Below are 12,658 nucleotides of genomic sequence, written 5' to 3'. Positions count from 1 at the left end.
CATTTTATGAAGGTCACCTCCTTTGGAAAAATGCTTTTTGTCCATGCGGCCATTTAAGTAAAAAGGTATGTTTTAAACTTTTATTATGAATGTATTCAGGTTTCTAAAAAACCATAACACAGATGCAAGAGTGTTGCTATTCTTGAACAGAGGTGGTGGTGGAGAAAAGTGGCAAAGGGCTCCACAGACAGAATGCCTGCAACCCTGACTTGGCAACTCATGAACTACATAGCTTTGGGCCACTCATTCAACCTCCCAGACCATCCATGTCACCTGCTATTTTATGACCTCACCTCAGAGATCATATATGGCATGACTTCTGTGGGGTTTTGATGATTAAAGCAGTCCCAAGTTCCCCCAGGTTCAAGGAGAGTGAACAAAAAACACAACTCTCAATGGTAAAAGAGTCTCAGAGCATTTTCAAATATCGACATAGGTCTGACCTACTACCTAGCATGACAGGAAGTTAGGGACTCCAGCCAAAATGCCAGGAAGAGACAAGATGCCCAGCAGGAAAGGAGCTGGTTAATATAGTGCAACTGGGGAGGAAGAAGTTACTGAAACCAAATTCTGTGTTTATGCTATATAACATTGAGAATCCTCAATAAACAACTTACAACAATTCTCCATATGCAAGAAGAAACCAGAAACTGAACACTTGCGTGAAGGCCAAGACAAAGAAATCTATCATTTTTTTTTAAGAGCTTATTTATTTGACAGAGAGATAGAGCACAAGTAGGCAGAGTGGCAGGCAGAGGCAGAGGGAGAAACAGACTCCCCGCTGAGCAGGAAGCCCAACTCGGGACTGGATCCCAGGACCCTGGGATCATGATCTGAGGCAAAGGCAGACGCTTAACTGACTGAGCCACCCAGGCACCCAGAAATCTATCATTTAAACATGACCTGTTGTCACACGCTTGCCTTCCTCAGACTCAGTTTCTTTTGAAACATTTAATAAGTAAGAATATTTTTGACCTGAGTATCTTTTCAAAGTTAAAATGGAAGGAATATATATCTAGTGAGAATTTTCATTTATAAATAGCTTTATAAATTTTGTTAGTACATAACCCTGCCAAATGCACTGTAATACACGAGGATAATTTACCCCTTCTCAACAATGTTTAAATATGAGCTCTACTGAGATAGATGTCTCACACAAGATCACAAAATAAACTTAATGCGAGCCTCATATTTTAGCATATGGCCCAACGTTCCCAGGGCAGATGCTATCTAGAGAGCAATGGAAACTTCCTGAAAGAATATATCCTGTTAAAATACACTTTGAACAGACCTTTACAACTAAAATAGACATGGAAATCAAGTGATGGCATGCCCTCCCCTACAGCTGGTAGCCTCAATCTGCTGTACTCTTTTTCCTAGAGAGAGAATGACTGTGAATCCTATCAGCTCCTGCTCTGAGAACAGTCCACAGACCCTGGGAGCAGATGGGCTTTTTGGCAGCCAACACCTATTTCCTGTCAACCTCAGGTGAGTAGTAGACTACCTTTTTAAATAAGCCACACCTGTTAATTCAAGGACTAGCAGGTTACAAACGTGATAGCCAACTCGTGACAGCTGCTATATATATATATTTAAAGAAGGTGGATGGTCTTTGGGCTTTACTTAAAGGAGTTTACACATTTGAAAAGAGTAGCTGATCCATATATCCAAAATCAGGCCAGTTTTCATAACTGTGTACTATCTAGAAAGCAAACAGTGAACCTTTCAGGTAGGCAAACATTACAAATGAGAAGATAAGATTTTCAACTATGGTGGTAGCAGAAAACAGTGTGCTGGGACGCCTGGGTGGCTCAGTCAGTTAAGCGTCTGCCTTTGGCTCAGGTCATGATCCTGGGGTCCTGAGATCGAGTCCTGCATCGGGCTCCCTGTTCAGCGGGGAGCATGCCTCTCCCTCTGCCTGCCACTCCCCCTGCTTGTGTGCTCACTCTCTCTCTCTGACAAATAAATAAATAAAATATTAAAAAAAAAAAAAAACAGGTGCTGCAATGCAACAAAGTGGGGAATTGGGAACATGAGAAAACATGGAGCAGAAAGAAAAATAAACCATCAACCAATGCCAAGTGTGTGGGAAGAACTACAACCCACACACAAAGAGACACAGATTCTCCTAAAACATCCAAATCCCAATCAGGGATCAAGTAGACAATTCAAACTACACCCGTGGGGTGTGTGCACATAGCAGGTTGAAGACAAAGATGGGAGAGAGAAGGAAGAGGAATCATTACATGTGGGACACACCACCCCTAGCTTAAGAGACTTCTGGAGGATGAGGGGGAAATGGAATAGTCGCACACCCTGGCAGGAATGTAACATGGTTTGGACATTTTAGAGAAACAGTCTTGTAGTTTCTTAAAAAGTTAAGCATATACTTACCATAGGCTTAGTAATTCCACTCGAAGTACTTACCCAAGAGAAAGTAATACTTTTTTATAAGCATTTTATTTATTTGTCAGAGGGAAAGAGAGCACAAGCAGGGGGAGTGGAGGCAGAGGGAGAAGTAGACTCCCCATGGAGCAAGGAGCCCAATGGAGGACTCAATCCCAGGACCCTGGGATCACAACCCAAGCCAAAGGCAGATGCTTAACCAACTGAGCCACCCAGGCGTCCAGAGAAACAAATACATTTTTAGTGAATGTTCATGGAAGAATTACTCATAATAGTCAAAAACTGGAAATAACCTAAATGTTCTTCGGGTAGCAAATGGATAAACAAAATTTGGTATGTTCTTATAATGGAATACTACTCAGCAACAAAAGGAATGAACTACTGATATCTGAAAAACATTTGAAGAAAACTCAAAAGTATTGTACTAAGTAAAAGAAGTTAGGCACGGGGCACCTGGGTGGCTCAGTGGGTGAAGCATCTGCCTTCAGCTCAGGTCATGATCTCAAGATCCTGTTTCAAGCCCCATGTCAGGCTCCCTGCTCAGTGGGGAGTCTGCTTCTCCCTCTACCCTCCCCCGCCCCTGCCCCCACTTGTTCGTGCCCCCCCTCACGTAAATAAATAAAAAATCTAAAAAAAAAAGACATAAATGACTATATATTATATGATTCAATTTATATGAAATTTCTAGGGAAGACAACAGAGAGAGACAGAAAATGGGCTAGTGGTTGCCTGGAGCCAGAAGTAGAAGAAAGAAATTATTATAAATGGGCAGCTGTGAAATTTTGTTGTTTGAGAAAAATGTTAAGTATCCAGGTTTTAATCAAAAATTACTAGTCATACCCAGAACCAAAAGACCTCAAACTGACTTAAAAAGGCCATCAATAAAACACTAACACAGAGTCTGAAGGAGTTACTTTAAAACTTCAGTAATAACATACAATTTTATAGGAGAAATTTGATAGAATGGTGGTTTGTTGGATTTAGAAATTAATCAATCACTTTGGATATATAGCTCATTAACATCAAGCTTCTTCTACTGTAGCTTAATCAAGACAGTGTAGTATTGAGGCGCCTGGGTGGCTCAGTCATTAAGCGTCTGCCTTCGGCTCAGCTCATGGTCCCAGGGTCCTGGGATCGAGCCCCACATTGGGCTCCCTGCTCCGCGGGAGGCCTGCTTCTCCCTCTCCCACTCCCCCTGCTTGTGTTCCCTCTCTTGCTGTGTCTCTCTCTGTCAAATAAATAAAATAAAATCTTACCAAAAAAAAAGACAGTGTAGTACTGATATAAGGAAAGACATATTTTATGCTTTCTTATTTACCCACGAGAAGTAAAAACACATATCCACAAATTACCTGTATGCAAATGCTCATAGCAGCTTTATTTGTAACACCCAAAAACTAGAAACCACCTAAATGTCCATGAAGAGGTGAACAAGTAAACAAATTATGATGAATCCATATAATAGGATGCTACTTATAATAAAAAGGAACAAACTAATAAATGCAACAATGTGAATGAATCTGGAAAACATTATGCTGAGCAAGAGAAGCCAGACATTAAAAAAAAATGCACAGGAGGTATCAGTGGTTGCCTGGGGCCATGTGGGATGGGGGATGATTGCACAGAAGCTGGAAGACACTTTTTTTCTTCTTTATTAAAATTCAGTTAGCAAACTTATAGTACGTCATTAGTTTCAGATGTAGTGTTCAATAATTTATCAATTTTGTATAACACCCAGTGCTCATTACATCACATGTCCTCCTAATGCCCATCACCCAATTACCCCATCCTCCCATCCACTTCCCCTCCAGCAACACACAGTTTGACTCTTAGAATTAAGAGTCTCTCCTGGTTTTTCTCCCTCTGATGATTTCCCATTCTGTTTTCCCTCCCTTCCCCTATGGTCCTCTGCCCTGCTTCTTAGATTCCACATATGAGTAAAACCATATGATAATTGTCTTTTTCTGATTGACTTATCTCACTCGGCATAATATCCTCCAGTTCCATCCACATTGATGTAAATGGTAAGTGTTCATCCTTTCTGAAAGCTGCATAATATTCGATTGTATATATATACCACATCTTCTTTATCCATTCCTCTGTTGATGGACATCTCGGCTCTTTCCACTTTGTCTATTGACATTGCTGCTATAAACATTGGGGTGCAGGTGCCCCTTTGAATCACTACATTTGTATCTTTGGGGTAAATACCTAGTAGTGCAATTACTGAGTTATAGGGTAGCTTCTGTTTTTAACTTCTTGAGGAACCTCTATACTGTTTTCCAGAGTGGCTGCACCAGCTTGCATTCCCACCAACAGTGTAAAAAGGTTCTCCTTTCTCCACATCCTCGCCAACATTTGTTGTTTCCTGTCTTGTTAATTTTAGCCATTCTGACCAGTGTGGTGTGGTATCTCATTGTGGTTTGATTTGTATTTCCCTGATGACAAGTGTTGTGGAACATCTTTTCATGTGTCTATTGGCCATTTGTATGTCTTCTTTAGAGAAATGTCTGTTCATGTTTTCTGCCCATTTCTCAACTGGATTATTTGTTTTTTGGGTGTTGAGTTTCATAGGTTCTTTATAGATCTTGGATACTAGGCCTTTATCTGATATGTGGAAGACATTTTTTGATATGATGGAAATGTTCTGTATCTGACTGTGATGGTGGCCATTACCTAGTTTGTGCATAGGCCCAGTGGGTCTGCTTTGCATCTAGGCTCCATCACTTACTTAGCCAGGTTATTTTTAACCTTCCTGGGCCTCAGCTCCCTCATCTGTGAGAGGGGTATTATAATAATATTAATACCTATTTCCTAAGGTTGTTGTAATTGTTTTAAAAAAATGAGTTAATAGGGGCCCCTGGGTGGCTCAGTCAGCTGAGTATCTGACTCTTGATTTTGGCTCAGATCCTGATCTCAGGGTTGTGAGATTGAGTCCCACAGAGGGCTCCGCACTGGGTGTGAAGCCTGCTTGAGATTCTCACTCTCTCTGTTTCTAAAATAAATAAATAAGTCTTTTAAAAAATGAATTAATAAATATGAAGATGTAAGAGAGGCTGAGAGATAGGAGTTTCTGTATGTGTGACCCATTATTATTGTTAGCAAAAGACAAAGTTACAAATGTGAGGATGTTTGTTAAAGAGGTGATTATAAAAGCAAAAACTGGCTTGCATAGAAGGGGAAGCTACAAGGCCTTCACCTGATGGAATATTCATTCTGTCATCATTAATGGCATTGTTGAATCTTAGAAAATCTATTAGTATAACCTCTGGTATTAATAATTCACATGAAAAAAATCAGGTAAACATCACAATCAATGCAGAAATGACATAAAATCCAACAATGAAGCAAAAGAGATCGATTAATCACATCAAAAGCCAGCATCAAATTTGATGGTAAAACTTTCAATTTTCTACCCAAATTTTTTTAAAAATGGTGTTGTTCACTACTGCTATAATTCATTGTTCTAGATGTAAAATCCAATGTAATCAAATAAGAAAAATAAATAAGGAGTCTACATATTGGAAAGGAAGATGCATAACTGTCATTATTTGGAGATTGTATGACTGTATAAAAGGATTAAATAAAGTAGCTAGTTAAAAAATATCATTTATGAAACTGAATAATTTTCCTACATACAAACATAACAAAGGAGAAAATAAACAAAATCTTACAATAGCAAAACAAAACAATTAGGAAACATCTTAATGGTGAATGTGTAGAACAAATATGAATAAAATATCCCAACTTTACTAAAGACACATAAAAGGAGAGTTAACTAAATGTTCCTATATAGAAAAAATCAAAACTACAAATTTATCAATTCAACATTCAAAAAAATCAATTAAAAAAAGAATAAAACTTTGCAAGGTATTTGACAAAACTATATTAAGTTCATCTGGAAGATCAAATATACTAGAATAGCCAGGGGGAAAAAATCCAGAGAAAATAAAATGAGGAAGGACTTTTTTAATCAAATATTAAACCACATAAAACTACAGGAACTAAAACATTTTATCACAGGACTAGTGTATTCATTATCTACTATTGTATAACAAGTTTTCCCAAAACATTGGCTTAAACAAAACAGGCATTTTACCTCATAGCTTTTTAGAGTCAGGTCTCTGGGTATGGCTTAGCTGGGTTTTCTGACTCTGGATATCTCCCAAGGCTACAGTCAAAGTACCAGCTAGGGCTAGAGTCATCCCAAGTTTCAACCAGGTAGGACCTGCTTCCAAGCTCAAGTATTTGGTTGTTGGAAAGATTCAGTTCCTCACAGGTTGAAATTTAGGATCTCTCTCTTTCCTTGGCACAGCCCCTCTTCATAGGGCAGCTCAAAACACTGCAGCTCACAGCAAAGCAAACAAATGAGAGAAAAAGAGAGACAGACAAAAAGAGAGAGAAAGACAGTGAGAGAGAGAGAGAGTCCTAATAAGAAGTAAGTCTAGAAGTCATAGACTTTGTGATCTAATTGTTGACGTGACATCCCATCACTTTTGCAGCAAGTCACTAAGTCTGGCCCACACTCAAGAGGAGGGTATAACAAAAAGGCACGAACACCAGGATCAATGGGGGCCATCTTACAAATCTTCTTAGTATAACTAAAAAGACAAACAATTGGAAAAACGTAAAGAATATAAAAATAGGCTAAATTCCTTTGAGAGTTTAGTATATCATAAAGATGGCATTCCATATTAATGGTAAATGGTAAAGAGCTCTATTGATTATAATGTCTTTGCCAAATCAAATCATCTCCAAATCAATTTTCAAATAACTAGCTAGTCACCAGGAAAAAAAAATCGGGACACCTATCTCTTCCACACAGAAGTTAATTCCTATTGGGTCAAAATAGTATATGTAAAAAGAATAATAAGTACTAAAAGTAGACATAGGATTTTAACAATTATTATCTTGGAATAAGAAAAACATTTCTTGACCTGACACAAAATCCAGAAGCTTTGAAAAAAAAATCTGATATCATTTGCCTATATAAAAACTTTTAGGGGCACCTGGGTGGCTCAGTTGTTAAGCGTCTGCCTTCGGCTCAGGTCATGATCCCAGGGCCCTGGGATCGAGCCCCGCATCGGGCTCTCTGCTCCACAGGAAGCCTGCTTCTCCCTCCTACTCCCCCTGCTTGTGTTCCCTCTCTCGCTGTGTCTCTCTGTCAAATAAAATCTTTAAAAAAAAAAAAAAAAGAAGGAAAAGAAAAAACTTTTAAACATCAATATGGAATGAAAAATTGGAAAAAAAATATTTCCTACACATCTGACAAAGAGCTTATTTTCTTAATATAAAAATAGTACTTTTAAATAAGTTAGGAAAATATTTATTTATTTGAGAGAGAGAGCATGAGTGAGTATGGGAAGGGGCAGAGGGAGAGGGAGAGAGAATCTTGAGCAGACTCCCTGCTGAGTGCAAAACCCCATGTGGGGCTCAATCTCACGACCTTGAAATCATGACCTGAGCCGAAACCAAGAGATGGGCACTCAACCAACTGAGGCACCGAGGAACCCTGTAAGTAAGGAAAATACTAACCCAGTAGACATAGGATTTTAGACATAGAAAGATGCCCACCTGAACTCATAAAGACATCTAATGTCAAAGAGAAAATGAAATACAATTTTTACCTATAAAAATGGCAAAAATTTTAAAGTTTTACAACCAACAGTTGGCAAAAGTCCAGAGAGAATGCAAATTCAGGCTGTCTTTGGGATAACCATTTGGCAAATTCTTTCAAAGTTAAAAGGTGTGTATGACCTTTGACCCAACAACTCTACTGCTAATAATCTATCCTGTGGAATTCATGAAAGCACACAAAGATAACACACACACACAAAACCATCATTTGGATAGCAATCAAGGCTGCCAGGTCTTGTCTGGGTTGTCCCCTACACTGGGCACCCTGACAAAGTAGCAGGGAGTCGGGGAGTGGGAGGTGGAGGGTAGTAATCACCTACTCCAATCAACAAACCAAACATTCTGTTTTGGGGCTGTATCTGTTGAGAGAAGTGTATCAGTTAGCGTCCTAGTAGGAAATGGGTGGCGCAGTCCATTTGGGTAATTTGAGCTCTACCTACTTACAAAGGTAGAGCACAGTGTAGAGAAGTTAGTATCCCAGGACTAGAAAGACAAGAGCAGCTCTCAGAAGAGGGAAGTAGGAGCTTGAGAAAGTTTAAGAGAGGAAGCCAGCCCTCAGCAGGCAGGCAGGAAAGAATCTAGGGAGAAAATACCCCAAAATCTCCTTACTTTCCCCTTCCAATTGCTTGCAGCTGCTCCCTTTGGCTGAACCCACACAAAAGGAGAAGAGTATATAGATAGGATCCATATGCAGATCAGCTTCCCAGGGAACAGAGCAAGGCAGGAAATGGTGGAGAGTGAAACTGGAAGGATTCATAGAACACGTCCTTCATAGAAGAGTGTCATTTTCTAATCCATACGAAGGCATCATGGAGTTGCCCGTTACCACGTTTTATCATTGCACAAAAGACAAAATAATCTAAATGTTCATTACTAGAAGACCATGTACCAAATTAATGTACATGATGCAATAGAATGTTATTGAGCTTTTTAAAAAATGAGGAAAGGGGCACCTGAGTGCCTCAGTTGTTAAGCGTCTGCCTTCGGCTCAGGTCATGATCCCAGGGTCCTGGGATTGAGCCCCACATCGGGCTCCCCGCTCAGTGGGAAGCCTGCTTCTCCCTCTCCCACTCCCCCTGCTTGTGTTCCTTCTCTCGCTGTGTCTCTCTCTGTCAAATAAATAAATAAAATCTTTAAAAAAATAAAAATAAAAAATGAGGAAAATGTATAGGGACTAGTCTGAAAAAGAAAGCACTAAGACATTTTATTAGGTTAAAGTATGAATGATTCTCTCAGATTACATGTAATGTAGAAAATGTTACATTAAATAAGAATATACTTTTATATGCCTGAAAATTTCTGGACAGATAGTTGAGACTCTTAAAAGTGGTTCTCTAAAGGGGAAGGGCAGGTAGTAGAAGGACCAGTTAAGAAACTTTAGGATCAGTTAGGAGACTTTATATGTTCATTTTATATTAGTCTTATAACAAAATAAAAATAATTTAAAGGTTACTTTGGCAAAGACTATTTTTAACATTCTCTACTGGAGATAAATAATACCATGGAAAATACATATGATATAACATTAAGACAGGGAAAATTTGCATATACAATATGATTTTTCTTAAGATTTTATTTATTTATTTGACAGAGAGAGAGCACAAGTAGGGAGGACAGCAGGCAGAGGGAGAGGGAGAAGCAGGCTCTCCACTGAGCAGGGAGCCCAACTCTGGGCTCTATCCCAGGATCCTGGGATTATGACCTGAGCCAAAGATAGACGCTTAACCAACTGAGCCACCCAGGTGCCCCTTGCATATATAATATGATCATAAAAATATTTGGAAAATATATATAGGAAGAAAACTAAAAAAAAAAAAAAAAAAAAGGAAGCACCAGACATTATCAATGGTTGTGTATAGGTGGAATTTTTGGCATGTTTTAACACTCTTATATTTCCTAAATATTTTTAATGAGAGTATGGTACTTTTTTAATGGAAAAAGGAAATATTCTGAAGTGATCGCTCCAAACTTTTAAAGAAGTAGAAATCATTTTCAAATAAATTCTTATGCAGAACCCCAATCATAAAGAAGACGTTTAAATATTTTTTGGATGAATTTTGAATGTTTAAAGTTAAAATTAGTTAGGAATACCAAATATAATAAGATATTAAAACATCTTCAATCTCATTACATAAAAACTATAGAAAAGTGGATATTGTTGTCAGTCATCACTGATTTTTTTTAAAGGGGGAGGGGGACAGAAGGAGAGGGAGAGAAAGAATCCCAAGCAGGCTACATGCCCAGCATGGAGCCCAATGCAGGGCTTGATCTCACAACCCTGAGAGTTGTGAGTCCGATGTTCAACCATCTGAGCCACCCAGACACCCCTACTAATTTTTTTAAATGTACATACACATTATTAGCACTGTCTTAAACCAAGTTCTGATTCCTTAGTTTTGTCCTTCTTTGGACAAAGAATCAGATTATAGGAAAAATTTGAAAGCTGGAAATGTTGACTTTAACCATAAAAATAGAAATTTTAGTCCTAACTCAAGCAGAAGAGGGAGTTTAGTTCTAAAAATCTCTCCATATAGCCTTCTTATCAGAAGAGGAGAAACAGACATAAATTATAGGATTTCAAGAGCTCGGATGGAACCCTGGATTTCTAGAATCTGTAATAGGAGAAAGACAAAGGAGCGTTTGTCTTTTTCTTTAGTGATGCTGATTCCCACCCACTGTGCTCACCACACAGAAGGAAAGTCATGTTGTAAAAATTCTGTTTCTCATTTGTGACCAAATGAAGTATTGGAACACCTTCTATACAATATAACTTTTAAGGAAGGTTAGCCAATTTTCTTCTTGGAAGAAGAAATGAAATCATCCAAAAAAAGCACTTTGGGAACTATGAAGGAAATGGGGAAATAAGCCCTTCCTCTTGTGAATAAAGACTCAGTGTTACTGTATCTAATAGCAAATAAACTGAAAATAGAAAATTTTAATAGAGATCTTAATGTCTGTTAAAATAAGAAAGAAAAGTCAAACAAAAATTGCTGACTACTCAGATTAGAAGTTCATGTGACCAAAAGACAAAACTTCTACTGGACAAAAAGCAACCATTCAAAAATATGCATCCTGCTTTTTGCTGAGTAGTTACTCCATGTAACAAGAATCATTATATAGCAAAGGGAAATGGCTGCATGAAATAACACTGGATATTTTTTATATTTAATTAACTCAAGAATGTAGAATTATAAGGAATTGAGATGTTGAGCATAAACCCAAGTTTTTCCACTGGAAAATGGTAAAACCCATATTCTTACTAGGGGTTAAATCAAAGTTCATTGCCTACATATGCTCACTTTCTTTATGTTAGGATTTTTTAAAAGATTTATTTATGTATTTTAGAGTGGGAGAGAGAGAGAGAGATGGGGGAGGGGCAGAGAGAGAATCTCAAGCAGACTCCCCACAGAGCACAGACCCCGATGCAGGGCTCAATCCCATGACCCCTAGATCATGACCTGAGCTGAAATCAAGAGTCAGACGCTTAACTGACTGATGCTTAGCCACCCAGGCGCCCCTGTTAGGATTTTAAAGTATGAGAAATCTTCACGTGTACATTCTTGAGACAGATGAAAAAAATGTTTCCCATTTTTCATCTTGTACAACCAATTTAAAAGGTAAATTTTAAATGTAAAATATGAATTGACTATGATTTCCAGTGTTATTTCTTTTTTTTAATTATTTTTAATAGACCTCATTTTTTTAAAAACAGTTTTAGGTTCGTAGCCATTGAGAGACAGGTGCAGAGATTTCCCATATACTCCCTGCCCCAACTCATGCATAGTCTTCCCCATTATCAACATCCCCCATCAGAGTGCTACATTTGTTACAATTAATGAACCTATAATTGATACATCATCACTCAAAGTCCATAGTTCACAATAGGGTTCACTCTTGGTTTTGCATATTTCATGGGTTTGGACAAATGTATAATGACATGTATTCATCATTAGAATATCATACAGAATAGTTTCATTGTCCTCAACATCCTCTGTGCTCCATCTTTTCATCTCCCCCAATCCTGGACAACCACTGATACTTCCACTGTCTCCATAGTTTTGCCTTTTCCAGAATGTCACACCATTGGAATGATATAATATATAACCTTTCAGGTTTTTTTTTTTTCACTTAGTAATAGGCATTTAAGTTTCTTCCATATGTTTTCATGGCTCGATAACTTTTTTAAATGCTGAATAATATTTCATTGTCTGGATGTACCACAGTTTATCCATTCGCCTACTGAAGGACATCTTTGTTGCTTCCAGATTTTGACAATTATGAATAAAGCTGCTATAAGCATTTATGTGAAGGTTTTGGAATGGACAAGTTTTTATTTTCCTTGGGTAAATACCAAAGAACACAACTGCTGGATTGTGTGGTAAGAGTATGTTTAGTTTTGTAAGAAATCATCAAACTGTCTTCCAAGTGACTCTGCCATTTTACAGCCCCACTGGCCATGAACAAGACTTCCTTTTGTTCCACATCCTCACCAGCATTTGATGTTGTCCGTGTTCTGGATTTTGGCCATTCTAGTAAGTACGTAGTAGTATTTTGTTGCTGTTTTAATTAGCATTTCCCTGATGACATATGATGTGAAGTATCTTTTCATCTTATT

General features: G+C 38.1%; 1 protein-coding gene across 1 annotated transcript in view; it reads left to right on the top strand.

Annotated features, from left to right (window-relative positions):
* Positions 1 to 12,364, top strand: part of LOC118018752 (voltage-dependent P/Q-type calcium channel subunit alpha-1A-like) — a 38,817-nt gene extending 26,453 nt beyond the window's left edge. Inside the window, exons 3-4 of the mRNA XM_035017493.1 lie at positions 1,381 to 1,488; positions 12,309 to 12,364. Coding sequence (XP_034873384.1) covers positions 1,381 to 1,488; positions 12,309 to 12,315 — 115 coding nt within the window. The 3' untranslated portion in view covers positions 12,316 to 12,364. The remainder of the gene's footprint in view (positions 1 to 1,380; positions 1,489 to 12,308) is intronic.
* The last annotated feature ends 294 nt before the right edge of the window (positions 12,365 to 12,658 follow it).

This window comes from Mirounga leonina, unplaced genomic scaffold, assembly GCF_011800145.1.
Source record: "Mirounga leonina isolate KUSES-001 unplaced genomic scaffold, KU_Mleo_1.0 Mir_172, whole genome shotgun sequence".
Lineage (NCBI taxonomy): Eukaryota > Metazoa > Chordata > Mammalia > Carnivora > Phocidae > Mirounga > Mirounga leonina.
This window is presented reverse-complemented; position numbering and strand designations above follow the sequence as displayed.